The sequence below is a fragment of the Xiphophorus hellerii genome, unplaced genomic scaffold (genome assembly GCF_003331165.1).
Source record: "Xiphophorus hellerii strain 12219 unplaced genomic scaffold, Xiphophorus_hellerii-4.1 PGA_scaffold_86__1_contigs__length_79406, whole genome shotgun sequence".
In the NCBI taxonomy this organism is placed as follows: Eukaryota; Metazoa; Chordata; class Actinopteri; order Cyprinodontiformes; family Poeciliidae; genus Xiphophorus; species Xiphophorus hellerii.
Window position 1 is genome coordinate 8,814 of NW_022587661.1, and position 21,640 is coordinate 30,453.

The following is a 21,640-nucleotide window of genomic DNA, read 5'->3' on the forward strand; positions in this document are numbered from 1 at the left end:
AAACTGCTGCTCCAGTATGTCCTGACTCTTATGGAGAGTGAAGAGTGTCAAATGATAATAAATAACTTATGTAATAATTATTTAAGTGTGCCATTAATTCATTAAAACTCTTCACTGTTCATAGATCTGTCTTTTGATCCATCTTTAAATAATATAAGTTTATTCACAAATTGCTTATTTAAAAAATGTAAGTAATGTTTTGTAAAATAAATTCTTCTTTATCTTTGATTATTTTTTTGCAAATATAACTCAACAGATCTTAATTAAATGTTCAGCTTGGATTTAATTTAAATGTAAATTATGAACTTTTTGTCATCTTGATATGTCTGAACTAAATAAACTTTATTAAAAGTTTATTTTAATAAAGTCAGAATCCAGAGCTGTTCAGATTACTACCAACTTCAACTGTGATCTCTACAGAAACAGAGACGCTTGGTCTTCAGTGAAACCACCTGTCAGATCAACTTTTCTGTTGAAAAATCGTTTAGTTTCAACCATATTTATTATCTTTCAAGTCCCTTACTTAACTATTAACCATTTATTTAAGGAAAGTTGTGAAACTGCAAAATAAAACAGAATTTTCCTCCACTTGTCAATTTTCTCTAATGTGTTTTGAAAAAAACATTCAACTTAAAGTAGCAGTAAAGCTGAACTGATAACGTGCAGAGGTTGCATAAAACAACATAGCGATCAAATTGTGTATTAACAGGCAAGACAACAGTTCAGTGTGGCTACACCGCCTAATAACTTTCTGCCATGGCAGCACAGTGCTTCCTGTACATGGAGGAGAAAAATCATAGCAGTCTCTCAGTTCATTGAGCAATACAGAATATAAGCTTTCAAATAGCTTATTTATTATATTTTTATACTACCATAAACCATAAATAGAGTTAAAATGTAAATTTTCTGTGTGTAACTGATATATTTTCTACATTATGCTAAAACCATATCTATGGTTGGGTTAAATTCTCTTTCATGCTCAGTCTTTAGTGTAAGACAGTTTAGGACGCCCCCTTGTGGATTGAAGTAATTCCTTCACTCCTTCCAGAGCCTGAGATTTATTGCTGGTGTGTTTTTCAGAGAAGAAAAGCAACACATGGAAAACATTTAACATTAATTCCTGAAGGTGGGGTCTCTGTGTGCAGGTGAGGTTTTCTGAATCAGTGGGACTGACCACCTGTCTGAGCTCGGGGACGTGGGAGGGGCTCACGGCAGGATCTGTCCTAGGATGCCCTCTTGACTTGGTGGTGGGAGACAGTAGGACTCTGGCTGAGTTATTCAACTCAGTTGCACATTTTTACTAATCTGAGTATGCTATTTATAATAACTATACTGTATTATTTTCCTTATGTTGTAAATTTGCCGTTAGTGTACTACAACTGTCCTTTATCATTCCTCAGTTACGCTATGTGTGTAACATACCTGCTATAATTAGCATAATTTGTAATTAGCTTACATCATACCGGTATTATTATGACTATTTATATTAACCTTACAGGAGTAGCAAGCTAAAAAATATATATTTGATTTAAAATGCAGAGGAGTATTTAAATGTGCCATATCATTTAAACTACACACACAATGAGTTCTGGACGAGCAGCTGCATCCAAAACTTACGTCACCAAGTGGGAATGTAGATCAGCCTCCGGAGCAGAGGAGAAGGCTCTTTAGAGGGACAAATCATGCTTTCCTGTCTGGCTAAAGGCCCTGTTCATCTTCCCATGTCTGAATTTTTCAGGGAACAAAGTGACCAGATCAGACATTTTAGAATAATTATGAATGCTTTAGATAAGGCCCATATTAGATTATTATTATTTTTTGTATTTTCCATGCACATAGGGTCTTTTATAGCACAATCAAGTAACTGTGTTAGCTACAGTTGTTGTAAAAATGCTGTATATACCAAACATGACTTAATTTGATGCCTTGAAATTGGGCTTCTATCTTTTTAAGACCGTGGTGCCAAACTTCAGTCCTGCAGCTTTTAGGTGTCTCCCTGCTTCACCACGCCTGGCTCCTATATTATATTAATATTTTGATATAAAGCTCAAAAAAGTTTTTTACTTTTAAACTGGCACTCGGAGAAATATTCATATCCCTTGCAAGCACCCAGACTCCTCTCTCAATGTTTTCATTGCACACTTAGGTATTTTAATCAATCCCATTGTTCCAACGTTGTAGGAACAATTTGCCTTCTATTGTTTCAAAATGACAGCCCACAAGTTCATAAAGAAATGTCTATAAAGACATGCATGAGTGATATCAGTGTGGAAGAATATGGGGGAATTTTACTGCCACAAGTCGAAAGCAGGATTTCAGACTGAAGGAAACAAACACACCCAGTACAACACTTTTATTCTATTGGCTGAGAGGTTGCCAGGCAACGGTACTTTTTCTTCCAAAAGAGCAGAAAAGAATTTGCATGCGAGCAGAGAGGTCTGATCCGAGCAGAGACCAATTCTGAGCAGACTCCAGTTCATCTTTCAAATGCCGGATCTCGTTGTGGGCCATGGCCAACCTGCGGGAACCTTCTTCCACATCCCGCTCCAGTCGGGAACACTCCTTCTCCAAACGTCTTGGTTCACCGGCCAAAGGTGTCTCCCCACCCTGGAAGGGGATGAAGACACATGCTACCAAAATGGACAAATCTGAAGCAATTTAAATGTTTGTAAATAACAAAGAAAGACTTGAGTAAAAATATCCAAAAACAAGCTGAGACAGAGACAACACCTTGAGATACGATCTGGAGAAAGATGCATGAGTGGTGTTGGACCTTGAACTTCTGTCATGCAAAGTTTATCTGCTGTTGGCAAGATTAGTATCACTGGAAAAGGCAAAACAAAGAGTGATGTTAGAGAATAAAAAAACTGGCATGCAGAAGATGCCCACAAAGTCAGTTTCATGATCATCCAAATGACAAAAAAGCAGTTTCATAGTTTGTTAGTCCATGCAGAATACAATGCTGCTTAGTATGAAAGTGCTGTTACAAGATCAATAAAGATATTTTACAGATTTTCTCAGTCGCTTCGGTGCATTTCTCGAATCATTCTCAACATTTGCAAAACGGTAAACACATTTCTCAAAACAGTTTGTACAAACAGAACACCATGGATTACCTGCAAAAACCAATGTCTTTCTCAAAATCCTTAGCTCATTTCTCAAAATTAAATATCTGTGTCAGTGAACACGTCAAAGCCTCAATAAGACAAGTCCTTATTTCATCGAGTACAAATAAGACAGTCAAACTGATTAGTAATGTTGTCAATACAAGAGTATCCTGTCCAGTCCCTTGTCTTTTCATTGTCAGAAACGTAACATCGTCTTGTGCTCCTGCTATACAGTATAATCTATATACCGGACAGTTGATGGTTCATGAGATGCAACTTTGAGCTACTTCAGAAAATTGCTCGATCTTTGGTTGAGCTGATGCCTCACACATTTTGAGAACGTCAGGATTCACCTGGGAGCAATGTACCAACTCAGGACAGACTTAGTAAGAAAAGACTAATGAAAATGCATAGAAATATGCCCAATATATTATTACAACTTTGCATGTTAAGACTTTTGCTTAAATGTTGTTTAGGTTGAGATGATTCAAGAGATAACTACACATTTCAGTCAACATGACATAAGCAACAGAAAAGGTAGGAAAAAGTAGAGAACTGTACATAATCACTTTCATGGATATATCAAAGCATTTCAACTGGTTGAAAGAAATGAGAAACTGCTTTTCTTGATGTGCATGAGAGACGCAATAATACGAAGGTTGGGCAAGTAGCTTTGAGAATTACAGTTCTGTTCTGAGAAATGCACCAAAGTAATTGAGAAAAACTGTAATACTGGACAAATGTTCTGAGAAAAGAAAGTTATCCAAACCAACCGAGCTCTATGTTAAAAATCCCCCAAACACTCATCAAAACCTGGTACTAGCTTTAGTGAGCTATTAGTTTTTAATATTGAGCTGACTTGGCTTGGATAGTTTTGTTTCCCATCCATAAATTAAATCAGAATTTGAAAACTGTATTTTGTATTTACACAAGTTTTCTTTATGTGATATTTTTTTCTCGCATTTTAAAGCAAAAACAGAAGAAGTCTGTAAGAGGGCTAAACATGTTTCCTTAGCACTGCAGTTAGAAGCTCGTATACATACAGGTACGAAGGTGTGCTTGCTCTGCAAAGTCTTATGGAGTCCAAATATTTTCTTCCAGGAGCTTTGTAAAGGTCGTGGGGACCTCTTGTGGGTGGGCTGCAAAATTACAATTAATACCAGAAATTATTCCTCTAATAATCAAGAAAAAGGAAAACATATCAACTTTACCGCTGCAACCTATCATTCAATCAATCAAATGCAAAGTGCTTTAATGGGGATAACAGCTTAAGATAAATTATGCAAACAAAATGTTCAGTCTACTACAGATAAAGTAAAAATAATTACTAAGCAAATCCAACTAAATAATATATAAATTGTAAAATTGAGGAAACAGAGTATGTAATAAGTATGTATTGTAAAGAGGAAATAATTTAGAAATATTACAATTCTAAATTTGTAAGATTTTACTTCATTGTAAGAAAAACAAATAGGAACTGAACAAAAAATCTTTGTTTTATAAAATTGTAAAGACTCAAAAATAAAAAAAGGGCTTAGATCATATGCAACAAAACCAAACAAAAATAAAGCTTCAAAAAAATTATAAATGTTCTAAAGATGAATATCATAGTCAGCATATCTAATTCAACATTTAGTTTAGGTTTTTACATGAAAGAGTCACAAAAATCCTTCTCATGTGACCTGAATCGTCATCGTCAGAGGATTTTGACTATGTGTTACAGGTCCTGAGTGTCAGAACTGCTGTAACAGTGATGATGCAATCTAAAGGACAAACAGACGGGAGTCAGCAGTGGAACGTAGCGCTGCCTTTAGCATCCAGATTGCTTTTTTTTATTATTATTATTATTATTTGTTAACACACAAAACCTTTGTATTATAACACAGTAAATCCTTTTACATTGCCACTGGTCTACCTTCATGACAAGCAAAAGTCAACCCCACACTGCTGAAGACAACCGCGGCACATACACCAAACAGGACAAACCAACTGCCGCAAAGCTTCACTGTAATTTTACTGTATTCCTTTCTTTTTAAAAAACAAACAAATAAAACTTCTCAAACACCAACACGTTAAAATATAACGGTCCTACAAGAAGACGTTATATTTCAACGGCCCCACATGAAGACGTTAAAACATAACGGTCCTCAGAGCGAGCCGGCACATTACCAACTATCCCCGTCCGACAATACTGACAAAACGGTGCATAGAAACCGCGACTCAGTGATACATCACGTCAATCAATATATACACATCTTACAAAGTTGTCTTGGTGGGTTTTTACCACTGTATACTGACCTAAAGGACAAACAGACGGGAGTCAGCAGTGGAACGTAGCGCTGCCTTTAGCATCCAGATTGCTTTTTTTTATTATTATTATTATTATTTGTTAACACACAAAACCTTTGTATTATAACACAGTAAATCCTTTTACATTGCCACTGGTCTACCTTCATGACAAGCAAAAGTCAACCCCACACTGCTGAAGACAACCGCGGCACATACACCAAACAGGACAAACCAACTGCCGCAAAGCTTCACTGTAATTTTACTGTATTCCTTTCTTTTTAAAAAACAAACAAATAAAACTTCTCAAACACCAACACGTTAAAATATAACGGTCCTACAAGAAGACGTTATATTTCAACGGCCCCACATGAAGACGTTAAAACATAACGGTCCTCAGAGCGAGCCGGCACATTACCAACTATCCCCGTCCGACAATACTGACAAAACGGTGCATAGAAACCGCGACTCAGTGATACATCACGTCAATCAATATATACACATCTTACAAAGTTGTCTTGGTGGGTTTTTACCACTGTATACTGACCTAAAGGACAAACAGACGGGAGTCAGCAGTGGAACGTAGCGCTGCCTTTAGCATCCAGATTGCTTTTTAGGGCAGACCGGAAGTCCATCCCAAAACCAACCTGGAAGCAACGCCCCCCAAACAAAGGTTCCACTTGGCCATTACCACTCCCGTCCCCACCTCAGGAACGCAGTACTAATGTAAACAAATGAACTTGCCTAACTGTAAACAAAATGAAATTTGTTAATTTATTATTTTTCTTTTAGAAAATAGAATAAATTTTATCTGAAACTATTTCAAAATTAATAAAAAAACTAAATACTGTGGTGACATTTCCTTTTTAGGTGCGCCACACTCTCCCCAACTTAAAAGGTGGCTCCCGACACTTCAAAGCCAGTGATGACAGTTCACAAAATATTAACAACTTGGTTATTATCACAGGAACCTCACTCAAATTACCTTTTCCTTCAGTGTCCACATCTTAGTATACAAAACTATAAGGCATTGTAAAAGGGACTGCCGTTGCATAAGGTACAGTCTGATGAGGAGCATAAAAATGTCCTTGTACAGGTTGCATTACCCACAATGGTGGAGCTTGTAACCCACACAGTCCAACATGACCTATGACCCCTTGTGGATGGTAAGAAGGCTGGCCCAAAGTGTTGTAGCCGAGTGTCTGAGGTGGTCTCCTTGCCCGTGTAGACCTTCTGAGAGGTCCCTCCTGAGTCGGTGCTTGCTCCTGCTGCTCGATTTCAAGTTCGACCTGTTCAGTGTCTCTCTCCAGTTCTCGTTCTCTTTGTTCATTGTCCGTTTCACAGTTTTGGACTAGTTCATTTTCAGCTGGGTGTGGATGCTCCGTTGGAACATTTTCATCTGTAGTGTTCAGTTGGGAGTCCCTCCCTTGGTCCACGGGTGTGAAAACTTGGCTTGAGGCTGGATTAGTTTGGGTGGCTGGTTCCTGTACTCTGGTTGTCACAGGTACTCTGAGCCAATAACGCATCCTGGAGTCACTCTCAGAATCTGATGAGTCACTGTCTCTTTTACTTTGGCTAGAACCAACCTGGCGACCTTTGACTCTGCTTCTGATTGGCGCTTTATCTTTTCTGCGACCACCGGTTACAGGTAGGTCATTAACCAGGTGTAGGAGATTTCTGTGGAGAACCCTAGTTTTCTGGGCATTGTTCTCAGGATATACTTTGTAGATGGGGCTGTCGTTAATCTGTTCTTTGACAATGTACACAGTCTGCTCCCAGTATGACCTGAGCTTTCCAGGTCCACCCTTTTCTCCAAGGTTGCGAACTAGCACTCGGTCTCCAGGCTCTAAGACAACTCCTCTCACATGTTGGTCATAGTGTTTCTTTCCGCGAGCACTCGACTGCTGGCTGTTGTTGGTAGCAATACGATAAGCCTCTTTCATCCTCCTTGCCCACTTTTGTACATATCCATGTGGTGTTCCACTGTCCTTCTCGGTGTTGAGCCCAAACATGAAGTCCACAGGCAAGCGGGGGTGCCGTCCAAACATTAAGAAATGTGGGGGAAAACCCAGTGGCCTCATGTTTTGTGCAATTATATGCATGAACAACTTGGGGCAAAAAGTCTTTCCAGTTATCTTTTTCCGTCTCCTCCAGAGCTCTCAGCATTTGTAGCAGGGTGCGATTAAATCGCTCGGCAGGATTTCCCTGTGGGTGGTATGGTGTGGTACGTGAGTGGCTGACACCTGACAGCTGCTGTAGGCCCCTAAACAGTGAGTTTTCAAATTCACGGCCTTGGTCGTGATGTAGCCTAGCAGGGTAACCGAAGCGAGGAATAAAATCACTAAATAGTTTTTCCGCAGCAGTTTTGGCTGACTTGTTTCTGGTTGGCCATGCCTGAGCGAAACGCGTAAAGTGGTCAACTGCGACAAGTATGTATTCGTGACCACCTCTGCTCTTTTCTAAATGCATAAAGTCAATGGATACTAGCTCCATGGGTGCACTGGAGCTGATGCTCCCCATGGGTGCCCTGACATGTGTGGTGGGTTTCTTTTGTTTTATACAGGGACATTGTCTCGTCACATAAGCCTCGATGTCCTTCTTCATAAAGGGCCAGTAGAAGCGATCTCGGACTAGGTTGATAACTCTTTCAGTACCGAGGTGACCCATGTCATTATGAAGGTGTTTTAGTACCAAGGACCTGTACTTTGCTGGCAGTATAAGCTGCTTCCTACCCCCAGCTTCCCTGTAAAGTAGCTCATTCTCAACCTTAAGTTTTCCCCACTCACACATTAACCTCCTCACTAACCCATCTGTATTTTGTCTATCTCTGTCAGTTAGTGTGGGTTTTGTCTCTTTTAATCTGAGAAGTTCTTTTATTGTTGTGTCTTGTCTTTGTGCTCTTACTAGCTCCTCGTGGCTAATGCTAGGTAAGGCTGGTGTGTCCGACCTAGTGTCCTGAGCCAGATTTAAAATAGCTACATAGGCAACATCACTTTTCTTTGCCACCTCACTCCCCTCCCATGTTGCACAAACAATGTCTCGGCTAAGCTCCTCTGTACACTCCCCGACATAGCTATCAATGTCCAACGGAAGGCGTGACAAAGTGTCAGCGTCCACATTCACTTTACCTGGCCGGTACTTGATGTTAAACCTGAAATCTGCAAGCTCTCCTACCCACCTATGTCCTGTCGCATTCAACTTTGCAGTGCTCATTACATATGTCAGGGGATTATTGTCGGTATACACCGTGAACTCTGGGGCATAAAATAAATAATCCCTGAACTTTTCACAAATGGCCCATTTAAGAGCTAAGAACTCTAACTTACCGGAATGTAAACAATAGTTTTTTTCAGCGGGGGTCAGAGTTCTTGAGCCATATGCTATGATTTTTAATTTCCCCCCCTGCCTCTGATACAACACCGCCCCAAGCCCTTTCCCACAGGCATCAGTATGTAAAATGAAAGGCAGTTCAAAGTTGGGGTAGCCGAGCACAGGTGGATCAGACAGAGTGTCAATGAGCTGCCTCAGGATGTGGTCGTGTTCACCTGTCCAGCTGATAGGAGTCTTTGAGGGCAACTGAACACTTTGGCTTTTCCTGGACTTGGTCTGAGTGTTTTCAGGACTCCCCTTGACTTGTAGAAGGCTGTACAAAGGTTTGGCGATCCTGGAAAAATCTTGAATATAGGCCCGATAATAACTTAGGAACCCAAGCAGTTTTCTTAACTCACCCACATTCGTTGGCGTCTTCTGACTGAGTGACTTGACAGCTTCATAGTCCTTTGGATCGATCCGGACTCCATTTTCTGAAACCAGTCTACCCACATATCTGACCTCTGCTTTAAACAGTTCACATTTGGTTGGGCGAAGCTTGACCCCATGTTGTTGTAGAGCTCTGAGGACTTTGCGCAACGCCTCAACATGTTCAGTGAAACTCTTTGAATAGCAAAGGATGTCATCCAGATATGGGATACAACAATCATCACGCAGGGTGTCCAGCATCTCTTCCATACTGCGTTGGAAGGCAGCAGGGGCATTACTGAGACCAAAAGGGATCCTCACCCACTCGTACAATCCCCAGGGTGAGATGAAGGCAGTCATATGGCGGGAACCCTCGGCCATGTATCCCTGGTGGTAAGCTTTACCTTGGTCCAGAATGCTGAACCAGCTGTGGCCACCCAGCGTGTCCAGGAGGTCTCGGATGCGTGGAAGTGGGTGGCGGTCAGGCACGGTTTTCTGATTCAACTGTCTGTAGTCAATACAAAGTCTTAGCGTGCCATCCCGTTTCCTCACACACACTACAGGTGCAGAAAAGGGTGATTTTGACTTGACTATCCAGCCTTTAGCCAGTAAGTCTTGGATATATTCTTTCACCTCTTTGTATAATGGCTTGGGGATGGCAGTGTATGTGCGTTGGACTGGGATGTCATCTTTCAGGTTGATAGTCATGTTCAAACTCGGAATATCTCCAATGTCACCATCATCTCGGGCAAAAGCATTTGATTCCTCAAATAACATCTGCTTTACTTCTTTTTGTTGTTCTGGTGTTAAATGACCAATGTCCACCGGGGGGTGCCAGTGGGCAGTATTGGATGGCTCCTGGTCTTGACTGGATTTGGACATAGAGCCAACAACACAGGTGGAGACTGGTGTTGTTTCACAAGAGTCTTTGGGTTGGTCAGTCTCAACTATTTTTGTAATGGCCTCAATGGAACCCAAAACAGTTGGACTGCGTAAAGTCACACTCTGGCTGGAATAGTTTGACACAGGTACTTTAATATACGGCCTATCTGTTTTTTCTATCTGTAAAAGTCCTGCTCCAACACTAAGCTGTTCGAGGTGGACATCATCTAGCACTGGCTCAAACAACACAAGTGACTCTGTGGAGCTCATACTCTCCGGGACTCTACACTTAATGTAAGCTACCTGACTAGGATAGACTATCCCCCCTTTGAAACCTACTTTTACAGTAGCTGGCTCATGTTTCGGACGCTCTTGGGTCTGGATAAAGCTTACTAAGGTGTTTACAGCGGAAATGTCGATTCCCATTGCTCTACCAATTAGCTCAATAAGTTTGTAGTTCCCCCCATTGTCTCTAATGAACTCGTGGATCACATTAAAGCCTACTATGGGTCTCTCGATCTTAAGGCGGCTCACAAGGAAGGGTACGCGTACAGATAGGTCTGGGTCGTCGTTACCCTCGAGGTTGACTACAACCTCCACCCACCCATCATAAGGTACTGTGTCCCCGGTGACTGCTTTCACATTAAGATCATCATCCATCAGTTCACTTAAGGGTCTAACCTGTTGTCCGGGTAAGTATCTATTTAGCCACGCATGATCTAAAAAGGCTTACCCCCGCCCCTGTGTCTAATACCACCGTTACTAGGTAACCTGCCATTATACATTTGAGAAGGGACTGGCGACCTACTAAGGGAGCTACTAAACCACGCGGTGTTCCTTTGTCAGTTTCTTGTGAACATGCACCTAATGTCTCTCTGCCAGTAGTTTTGGATTTTTCCTTTGAGCGGGACTGCTGAGGTTTGCCGATCAGAGGTGGTCCCTCTGCTCTGATCGTCTCCAGTTTCCCAAAGTTTTCTTCAGGCACCCTACAGCACGATGCCCTTCCTCTCCGCAGACAAAGCAGTGGTTACAGTTTGGATTGGTTTGTGAAACACAATTCTGACAGCTTTTTCTTTCTCTTTGAGGTTTTTTCTCTGGTTGGGGTTTTGAGCTCCTCTGCTCTGGTGCTGAAACATGAGCTGTCATTGCTTTCAGGTTTTCCATAGCTTGTGTCAGTGCTTCTACTTGGGCGCTTAGTCTTCGAAGTGTGAAGTCGTCATTAATCTGATTTACTTTCACATTGTCCTTTGTTTTCTCTTTCAACTCACTGTCTGCAGCATGTGCATGACTCACTTTGATGGTAGAACTTCGGCCAAGTCGATGCTTCCGCTCACCTTCCTCTGCCGTGGTCTTTATTACTTGGCGAAGTAGTGCCTCATCACTGACAGTGGAGTCACCTAGGAGGGTCTTGAGGTCTCGACGAACACTGTCATACTTCTCCCCTATGCCCTGGCAAATAGTGTTGAGAAAGATGCACTGAATTGTGGAAATATCGTACTTAACGACTGAGTCTGGTTGTCTGAGGGAGAACAAGATCTTTTGCTTCAGTCCAATCATTCTATACAAAAACTGCTGAGGGGTCTCATTTTCAAACTGCTTAGCACACATTAAATCTTGGAAGAGTGCTGTGCTACTTTTCTCACCTAAGTGAGACTGCAGGAAACTTTTAAGCTCAGAAACTGTGAGATCGTCTTTTATTGTTAACATATCTCGGAAGTTACCTGGCTTAATGGCACGTAACACTCCTCTAATCACCTCATTTGGAGTATGATTCTCCCTGAGACCCTCATCTATCTGTTTACAGATGCTATTGTAACTGATTTCTGATGTTGTGTCACTAATCATTCCCCCATGCACTTTGAATTCTCTGCGGGACAGCAGCGGCAAATCTTTCATGGCTATCATACTCTCACCAGTGTGACTTGGAATGTTCCCTGAACAAGGAACAGAGTACTGTGGTGAGCATCGCTGAGTCGGGAGAAGTGGGTCCCCTGTAGCTGCTGGAACTGATGCCCAAGTTGCCTGCTGGTTGCGAGATTGGCTGGCGCAAGATGGTGTTGGATTCCGTCCCTGTGGGTCATAACCATCTTGTGGCTGAACAGGGGAAATGGCCTGCTCACTTGTACTTGCTTCTGCTTCAAAGGACACTGTAGTATGTCCACGATTCGTCATAGTGCCGTCTATGAAACATTCCAGTCCTTTTAATAATGGCAAACCCTGGTCCTCACGACCCAGGATTGTTGGACATGTTAGGTAGGTAGTCAGATATTCAACACAACTTTCTTCATCATTCTGAGTCAGCTGACTGGAGTCCAGTCCCTCCACGTCTCCAAGAGAAGTTGCGATGAGGTGGGCTTCACTACCTGTTAGCTGGTGTAACTTTTTCTTGATGCTCCATACTAGTTGTTTTCTCTCACCAGAAGACATCTTGCTGATCTCGGACACTTGAGTCCACAGTGCTGCACTCTGCAGGCAAGTACACCCTTTTTACCGGTTACTGGCCTCTTTACTGCACACTGGGTCACTCCTGGCTCCGGAAACATCTAACACGAGAGGTCCTGGTAGTCAGTATCATTGGATCAGTAGTAGCCCATGGATGTACGGCCTGCTGATCCCGGACGAGCCCCCACAATCTGTTACAGGTCCTGAGTGTCAGAACTGCTGTAACAGTGATGATGCAATCTAAAGGACAAACAGACGGGAGTCAGCAGTGGAACGTAGCGCTGCCTTTAGCATCCAGATTGCTTTTTTTTATTATTATTATTATTATTTGTTAACACACAAAACCTTTGTATTATAACACAGTAAATCCTTTTACATTGCCACTGGTCTACCTTCATGACAAGCAAAAGTCAACCCCACACTGCTGAAGACAACCGCGGCACATACACCAAACAGGACAAACCAACTGCCGCAAAGCTTCACTGTAATTTTACTGTATTCCTTTCTTTTTAAAAAACAAACAAATAAAACTTCTCAAACACCAACACGTTAAAATATAACGGTCCTACAAGAAGACGTTATATTTCAACGGCCCCACATGAAGACGTTAAAACATAACGGTCCTCAGAGCGAGCCGGCACATTACCAACTATCCCCGTCCGACAATACTGACAAAACGGTGCATAGAAACCGCGACTCAGTGATACATCACGTCAATCAATATATACACATCTTACAAAGTTGTCTTGGTGGGTTTTTACCACTGTATACTGACCTAAAGGACAAACAGACGGGAGTCAGCAGTGGAACGTAGCGCTGCCTTTAGCATCCAGATTGCTTTTTAGGGCAGACCGGAAGTCCATCCCAAAACCAACCTGGAAGCAACGCCCCCCAAACAAAGGTTCCACTTGGCCATTACCACTCCCGTCCCCACCTCAGGAACGCAGTACTAATGTAAACAAATGAACTTGCCTAACTGTAAACAAAATGAAATTTGTTAATTTATTATTTTTCTTTTAGAAAATAGAATAAATTTTATCTGAAACTATTTCAAAATTAATAAAAAAAACTAAATACTGTGGTGACATTTCCTTTTTAGGTGCGCCACATATGACTAATTAATACTTTCAAAAAGCAATTAAAGCACCTTAAAATTGGTTCAAAAATGCACTTGTCACTCCCGCAGAGACTTTAGAATCAGTGTGGTGTGAACTCACTTTTTGGTCTTAATCAGCATTATAGACAAATGTTTATAATGGTCAGGTTGCAGACCAGTGCAGCAGAATTCATTAGAGTCTCAGCACTGGACTGGACTGAGATAGAAAAAACATTCTACTCCAATAAATCTCACTTTTTTACCTTGACAGTTTTTATCTGTGAAGACTTTAAAAATTAAACCCACACACCACGAAAATAATAGTACTACTGTTTCACCTACCGCACATATGACGGGGTTCAGTGGTTCTGCGTGGGTCCTCAGTCGACTCTCTGGGTCTCCATCACCAGGATCCTGATTCATCTCAAGCAGGGAAGCCCTCTCCACCAGGAGATACGCCACCTGCTCACTGGGGGAGCTGTGAATCAGCTCAGTGAGACCCTGCTGGTACAACATTTTAGCAACTTCATTTATCTGGGAATCTGGAAGAAAGGAGTAGGAGAGGTGGATGTAATTTAACTCATAATCATTACATTTCTGGGGTTAAAAGTGTTTTGGTGATTTGGTGTTACATGAAGACAGATATTGATAGCAAAAGCAGCACATGTTGCATCAATAAAGTGCTATATTTAATAATTAAGAACAGAAAATAGATAAGAGAAAAGGGAGAAGGTGGCTCATTCCTATGTAATATCATACTGCAGTCACAAATAAGCACTGAAAATGTGCCAGAGGTTTCGTCAACTGTCTATAATTACTCAAACTTTTACACAATGTGCATGTAAAAGTCCTACCTTGCAGTGAAACGAGGTGCAGCAGCTGCTTTCTGAGTTGTTCGTTCTCATCTTGTATCTCCTGAGCCAAAACGTCTTTCTGCTCTGTGAAGATTTTGATCTGCTCCAAGGACTTGCGTACCTTGCAGACAAAAAGATCGTCTTGCTCATCATTACAATCCCAGACAGCGCTGATTAACTGAGCAGTGATAATCTACCTCTGCCATCTCTGCAAAATGTTGCAAGCGTTTTGTTCCCAGATCCTTAGTCACACTGTCCAGACAGCTTCGTGTGTGAAGGAAGGTACGCCGGAGGCCTCAGGTGCAAAACCTTCCTCAGTCAGCCATGTCAAGATCTGCTCCAGCTCCTGGAAGAGGAAGCATAGACAGGATTATGTGAAGCAATGGACAGCACTTTTATGCCTGTAAAGCTTGTATTTATTTATTTTTTGCTTCATGAAATGAATTAGAATCCACAAAGGAAATAAACATCTTCCTATACTTTTAATCAAATACAATGATAAAAGCACCATTCAGTTTTTATACTTCACTAATCTGGAACACACTTATAGAAAACTGCAAAACTGATTAAACACAGTTTTTTAAATCAAGGCTAAATCCATTTTGCTTAGAGATGCCTTTGATTAATAATACCTGGAACATCATAAAGTCTACTTTATGATGATGTTCACTTTATGATGTACATCATTGTTTATCCTTGCATTTTGTCATTGCAATGTGATTTTATTGTTGTTTTATTTTTCTTTCTAGTCATGTAAAGCGTTTTAGAAAATATGTTCTTATAGGGTCTTGCCTTGTCAATCTTCTTTATGTTTTCAGGCACAAATTTAAAAATCTCTCAGGCCTTTTTGGGGTAATTTTTAAAATATAAAAACAAAATTCACTTTGAGCTAACAGCAGAAATTTGATACTTAATTGGATAGATGGATGATCGTGGACAAACAGATGGATATACCTTTTAGACAATGTGACAGTCAATGAAATGCAAAAGAAAAATTCAAACTTCTCCAGAAATCCTATAAATATTACAGCAAGTCATCTTGCAGCAAAGTCGCATAATTGGGTAAATAACTATTTAACGTGCTGAATCTAAACTACACAAATATACATGTTTAAAGCTCTTAATGTGTTCATTAAAGGATAAAACATACATCTGTTTTTAATATATCCGGACTATAACATAAACACTGCATTTACACTTCGTCTTAAGTTTCTGCTAAAAAGAAAAATGATTAGATAATTTCACTTTTAGAAGAAGTTTGTTTTTTTAAATGAACGTAGATGATTTTTGTTTTTAAGTATATATAATCACGTTCTGTGGTAGTAATGACAGCAAGAGAGCGATATTAAGTTTGAACCGCAGTGATTTGTCCGGTGGTCCCTGAAGACGTCACAGGTTACCAAACTGTTCGGTACGTCACGTTGTTTGGGTGACGTGTTGATCATTTCTCCTACCTTTTTTTCTTCCACAACTTAACTAAAAACAAAACAAGAATCCAAAAGGGGTGGATGATAATTCTTAACATATTTTAAAACTCTCTTCTGAACTGAGTTTAATCAAATTCGGCTTTGCACATCAAGAGACTGTTGTTTTTTTTTTATTATTTCCACATTCTTCCATGCAAAAAGACTCAGTTAGATGGAAGCTCATGTATAAATATAAATGTCCAGGTCCAACCATAGTCTTTTATATTTAGTTCTGAACACCGATATGTCATTGTTCTATTTCATTGTTGAAGGAAAGCGAGCATCTGCATCAGTCCAGGTTTCTCTTCCATCTGTTTAACCATCAGCTCTGACCAGCTTTTCTGTCTTTGCTAAGCAGGCCCACAGAATAAAGCTGCCACCAGGGTGGGGATGATGTGCACAGGGCTATGTGTTGCCAGTTTAAATAATATTGCACACTTAAACACCTCCATGCATTTCAAAATCCAAATATATATTTTCAGTTTATTACTCCTGTAAAGTTAAAATAAATAGCAATAACACCTATATGATGTACGGCAAGCCAATTACAAAAAATGTAAGTATCTTACACACATAGCATAGGAATGATTAAGCATCTGATGACATGTTGGTAACGGGGTCCCTATCATATACAGAACTCTTACTTTATGTTGCTGTTATTTTGTTACTCTAACTGTGGTTATTGCAGAAGACTCTTGGATGCACAAGCGCTGTGTGTGAGGTTCGGGGTGAATACCATTAGAGATGCCGTGTGTTTTTCAACAGTCAATAAAGCTGACTTATAAAAGATAAAACTAAAGCTCGTCCATTCCACAGTCCCCATTTAAAAATCTGCTCAGGGCTAAAAAAAAGGCTTGGCTCCAATTTACCCATTTAAAGACAAACTCCAAGGACTTTCTGCTTTATTCATTTTTATTTTAAAAGACTGAGAACATCCCTGTAAAGAAATCAAAATGGTCAGCAAGGAATTCCCAGGAATGAAAGGGAACCAGGATGGATGGATGGGTGGATGAATGAAGGGAACCAGGATGGATGGATGAAGGGAACCAGGCATGGATGGATGAGTTCATCTGGGTCAGAAGGCAGCTTCTTATCAGGACGGTATAGTTAAATCCTCATTTTCTTCTCTCAGATCTGCCCAGCAGGAGAAGCTCGCTGCGTCTCCTCTCTTCCAGCGTCCATCGGCTCAGTGTGACATAGCGACTCAAACTCAACAGGTGAGGCCGTTTTCAGGCTGTTTGATCTCAAATCTCCCCCACCAGTGGCGCCTCAGATGAGCGAGTCGTAGCGACACACCGCCGACCCGTTCGGCTCATTACTGACGGTACCACAGCCCGATTCTATCAAGCTGCTGTGGGACACCTGATGAAACTCTCCCTGCTCAGACCCAAATAAAAAGGAGAAACAGGAACTCAGACATGAATTATTTTCATCAACATTTGTAAGGTTGTTGTGATGGAAATAAAATCCAACTGAGAAAAAAGAAGCTGCTGAGTGGAGGACCGAAGGGAAAGAGTCCTCTTCTTCTGGTCCTAACAGGAAGAAGACATTTAAATTTATTCTGGACACTTAAAATGTCTTCGGGTTCTAGTACTAAATGTTCATTAGAATTTAAAGTTTATTGATATTTGAGAATGTGTTTTTGCATCATTGTGCCATAGCCACTATATTAGTTGACAATGGTATTAAAACAACATTATCGTTTATGGCAATAACTTCTGGGACAATTTATTGTCCAGCAAAATTTATGTTGACAACCGTCACAATAAGTTTTGCTGGATGATAAATTGTCCAAGAAGTTATTGCCATAAACGATAAAACGGTAATGAGACCATTTTCAACCAATACAATGGCTAAAGCATAACAATGCAAGAACACAGTCTCAAAGATAAAACTTTAAAAACCAAACTGAGAAGAAAGAAGCTTCTGAGTGGAAGACTGAAGGGGAAAAGTCCTCTTCATCTCAACTTTAAATTCTAATGAACATTTAACACTGGAACTGGAAGACATTTAGAATATCCTAAATACATAAACAGAATCTACAAAATAAAAGGAATTATAAAGTGCATGGTCTCAATTAAACCTTGTTTTAAAAGAACAATTTTGTTAACAAAACACCAGATTGAAGACTTTATTTGTCCAGTTTTTGGTAGAAACAGAGAAACAAATCAAGCAAATGGAAATTGAGGACAGGAAGGCGACAACAGGACAGGTGCAGGTTCTAGGTCAAGCCCTTTAACGACTCAGAATATAATCACCACTTTTCAAAAACTAACTTCTAAATATTACTTAAATAAACAGCAGAATACCTGCAGCATTCCTTAAGAAAGATTGCCAAGAAAGTTCCAAGTCAACAATCAGGAAGCGACACCTGGGAAAACTTTCAGGGTTTCCTACAGAAAACCTGTGTCCAGTGGAAGAGCTGCTCTTACATCAGCGGTCTGCTGCGTGTTTCGGTTATAAAATGTCAAGTTACAGAAAGTCTGAGGTGCAGGATCAGGAATCAAAACTCAGAAATAACAGCATGTGAAGCCAACGGAAAACTGATGGGACGGCACAATTGGTTCACAACTCCTCAGTCAGTTCAATGTCTTAACTATAAACCTTTACTTTAATCTGTCTTTACCATCACTGGTGGAGAAAATCCCCATCTAAAATAACAACCCAAAGCTTGGTGAGGGGAGGGAATAAAGCCTGGTGGCCCCGCCAGGGTGATAAAACACTTGGAGAAACTGACTTCAGTCTATAGCTCTGGTGGTAAGCGGGAACCCTGTATATATCGTCATCTCTAAATAGGAACACTGTATCTATATTTCTAAGCAATCTTTGGGCTGCTCTTGGTCAGATCCCTCACCTAGGACCGTTTGCCCCGGCAGACCCAACCCAAATAGATGCATGAAGCCTCCGACAGCCCTAGGATCACTGGGACACTCAAACCCCTCCACCACGATAAGGTGGCAGCCCACGGAGGGGAAAAACAAAGACAGAAACAGTTCCATTCTCTGACCTGAACTGATCTGTAGAGAGGCCAGAAGGTGGCGCTCTTGTGTTTCTAACTAAACAACAAGTTTAGTTAGAAACTAACCTTTTCTAACTAAAAAGCTTAGTTAGAAACTTAGCTTTTTGTTTTCTCAGTTATTTTTCTCTCCACAGAAGCTACGCCTGGTCTGGTGTCCTGACTAGCTGTGGTTGCTTCCTGGAAAAGGTCATTGGCTGACATGATGCTGCCATCACCTAACCGTTCTCCCTCTCCTTTTCATTTCCACGAACATGGAAAGTTCTCCTGATCAGTTGACCTGTTGTTGTGTCTCTGCTCTGTCTTCTCTCACCTCCAGTCGGTCATAGCAGGTGGCTGCTGGTACTGAGCTCGGTTCTGGTTCTGCTGAAGATTTCTTCCTGGTAGAGCGGAGTTCTTCTGCTGCACTGTCGCTACATGCATGCTCTGTGTTGGGGACTGCTGTAAAGTCAACAAACTCAACACAAGCGATTTGCTGTCGCCCCCCCTGCTGGTCAGATGGAGTGAATGCTGTAAGTAACGAATCCATACAATCTGTTGGGTTTTATTTGGTACAAACTTTTCAACTACTTTATAATTAAGTGAACCTAATGAATTGATAACTTGGATCAATAGTAATCTGACTAAATTGAAATGACTTTTTATAAAATGCCTCAACAACATCGTTGTGAATTAGCATTATAATTATAAGCTTTTAATGTTTTGGTATCTATTTTGGGGGGTTTTGAATGTTTTGGTATCTATTTTGGTGTTTTGAATGTTTTGGTATCTATTTTGGGGGTTTTGTATCTATTTTGGGGTTTTGAACTTTCTTGTATGGTTGTTGGGGTTTTTGTTTTTTTATATTGTTTATTTTTGGGGCTCATTTATTAGTTTGAAAGTTCAATTTTATATATTGCTAATTCACAACAAATGTCATCTCAATGCACTTTGAAGTAATTTTACTTCAATCACATGTATTCATATTGCTAATGCTATAAGCTCAATTGATTATTAAAGTAGTCTAAAAAGTTTGTACCAAACTAAACTCAGCAAATTGTAAGGAGTCGTTACTTACAGCATTCACTCCATCTGACCAGCAGGGGGCGACAGCAAATCGCTTGTGTTGAGTTGTTGACTTTACAGCAGTCCCCAATACAGAGCATGCATGTAGCGACAGTGCAGCAGAAGAACTCCCTCCAACAGGAAGAAATCTTCAACAGAACCAGAACCGAGCTCAGTATCAGCAGCCATCTGCCATGACCGACTGGAGGCTGAGAGAAGACAGAGCAGAGACACAACAACAGGTCAACTGATCAGGAGAACTTTCCATGTTCGTGGAAATGAAGAGGAGAGGGAGAAGAAATGTTAGGTGATGGCAGCATCATGTCAGCCAATGACCTTTTCCAGGAAGCAACCACAGCTAGTCAGAACACCAGACCAGGTGTAGCTTCTATGGAAAGAAAAATAACTGAGAAAACAAAAGCAGTTGACATAAATTATATACAAAAAAAAAAAAAAGACAAACAGCATAAATACAGACAGATCACAATAAACCAGTCTAAGCCTACTCATAATAAATGCCATAACCATGGTAACGCTAAAATGATGCAAAAACACACCCTCAAACATCAATATACATTAAATTCTAACATTTAACATATCTAAAATAAATAAAACTAACAAAATTGTTCATAAAAAAGAGAATGGCTAGAGAAGGCCAAAGTACCAGACTGAAGACTTATCCAGTTTTTGGAAGAAAAAAAAAAAAAAAAAGATAAACTGAAGTCGTTTTGATAAGCGTTTCAAGTTCAGTTATTTCTTCTGTCTGTCGATGGTGGGGGCAATGAAGTACAAAATCCAAAAGAAAAAGAAAAAAAAAAAGACGATCCAGGTGGATTCCTGAACGACAACCGGACAGGTGCAGGTTTAACTCTTTAGCAACTCAATGAATAGTCACTTTTCAAAACTCACACTTGTAAATATCAAACAGCAAAATACCTGCAGTATTTCTTGAGTAAGATTACCGACACTGATGATAGGGTAATTAATGTCATCCATCAGCAGGGGGTTGGAGGAGGAGACGAAAGCCTTTTCTGTTGGATGATGGGGATCCGATGAAGGGCGAATCCGAGACGAAAAACTAGATGATCCAGGAGAATTCCTAAAGGACAAAAGGACAACAAGACAGGTGCAAGTTTAAGGTCAAACCCGTTCTCTGAAGTCACTTTCAAATACTCAAAATACCTCTCTAATAACAGCAAAATACCTGCAGCATTTCTTGAGGAAGACATCTGAGCCCGATGGCAGGGTCACTGAGGTCATCCATCAGCCGGGTGGCATTAAGGTTCTTTTCCGTTGTTGTTGGGGCAATGATCCAGGAGGGTTGCTGAAGGACAACCGGACAACAACAGGACAGGTGCAGGTTTAACTCTTTAGCAACTCAATAAATAGTCACTTTTCAAACTCACACTTGTAAATATCAAACAGCAAAATACCTGCAGTATTTCTTGAAGAAGATATCTGAGCTCGATGGCAGGGTCACTGAGGTCATCCATCAGCGGTGGGGGAGACGAAGGCCTTTTCCGTCGGCCATTGTTGGGAGCAGTCGGGGAGTGGATGGGTCACTTGAGGACTTTTCTCCCCCATCAGTCGCTGGGATTTTTGTTGTCACTGCAATAGTTTTCAAGCATTTACCTGTCGGCCGGGTTCGTTTTCACACAACCCCGACCGAAAGGTAACCAACCCTTTACCCGTCGGGAGAGTTCGTTTTC

At 40.7% G+C, this 21,640-nt stretch overlaps 1 protein-coding gene across 3 annotated transcripts in view; it reads right to left on the minus strand.

The window, feature by feature from the left end:
• Positions 1 to 2,338: 2,338 nt before the first annotated feature.
• LOC116716744 (uncharacterized) overlaps positions 2,339 to 21,640 on the minus strand; it is a 46,392-nt gene continuing 27,090 nt past the window's right edge. The window contains exons 1-6 of one of the 3 annotated variants that reach the window (XR_004338614.1): positions 14,603 to 15,583; positions 14,406 to 14,526; positions 13,894 to 14,093; positions 4,151 to 4,246; positions 2,731 to 2,824; positions 2,339 to 2,607 (exon numbers count right to left, since the gene is read on the minus strand). Coding sequence is in view for 2 of the 3 variants with exons in the window: in XM_032557566.1 (XP_032413457.1) it covers positions 2,359 to 2,607; positions 4,151 to 4,246; positions 13,894 to 14,093; positions 14,406 to 14,526; positions 14,603 to 14,611 (675 nt within the window). In the remaining variant the exon portion in view is untranslated. Of the gene's footprint in view, positions 2,608 to 2,730; positions 2,825 to 4,150; positions 4,247 to 13,893; positions 14,094 to 14,405; positions 14,527 to 14,602; positions 15,589 to 21,640 lie in introns of those variants that run through there. The other 2 variants (XM_032557566.1, XM_032557567.1) reach the window with 2 other exon arrangements.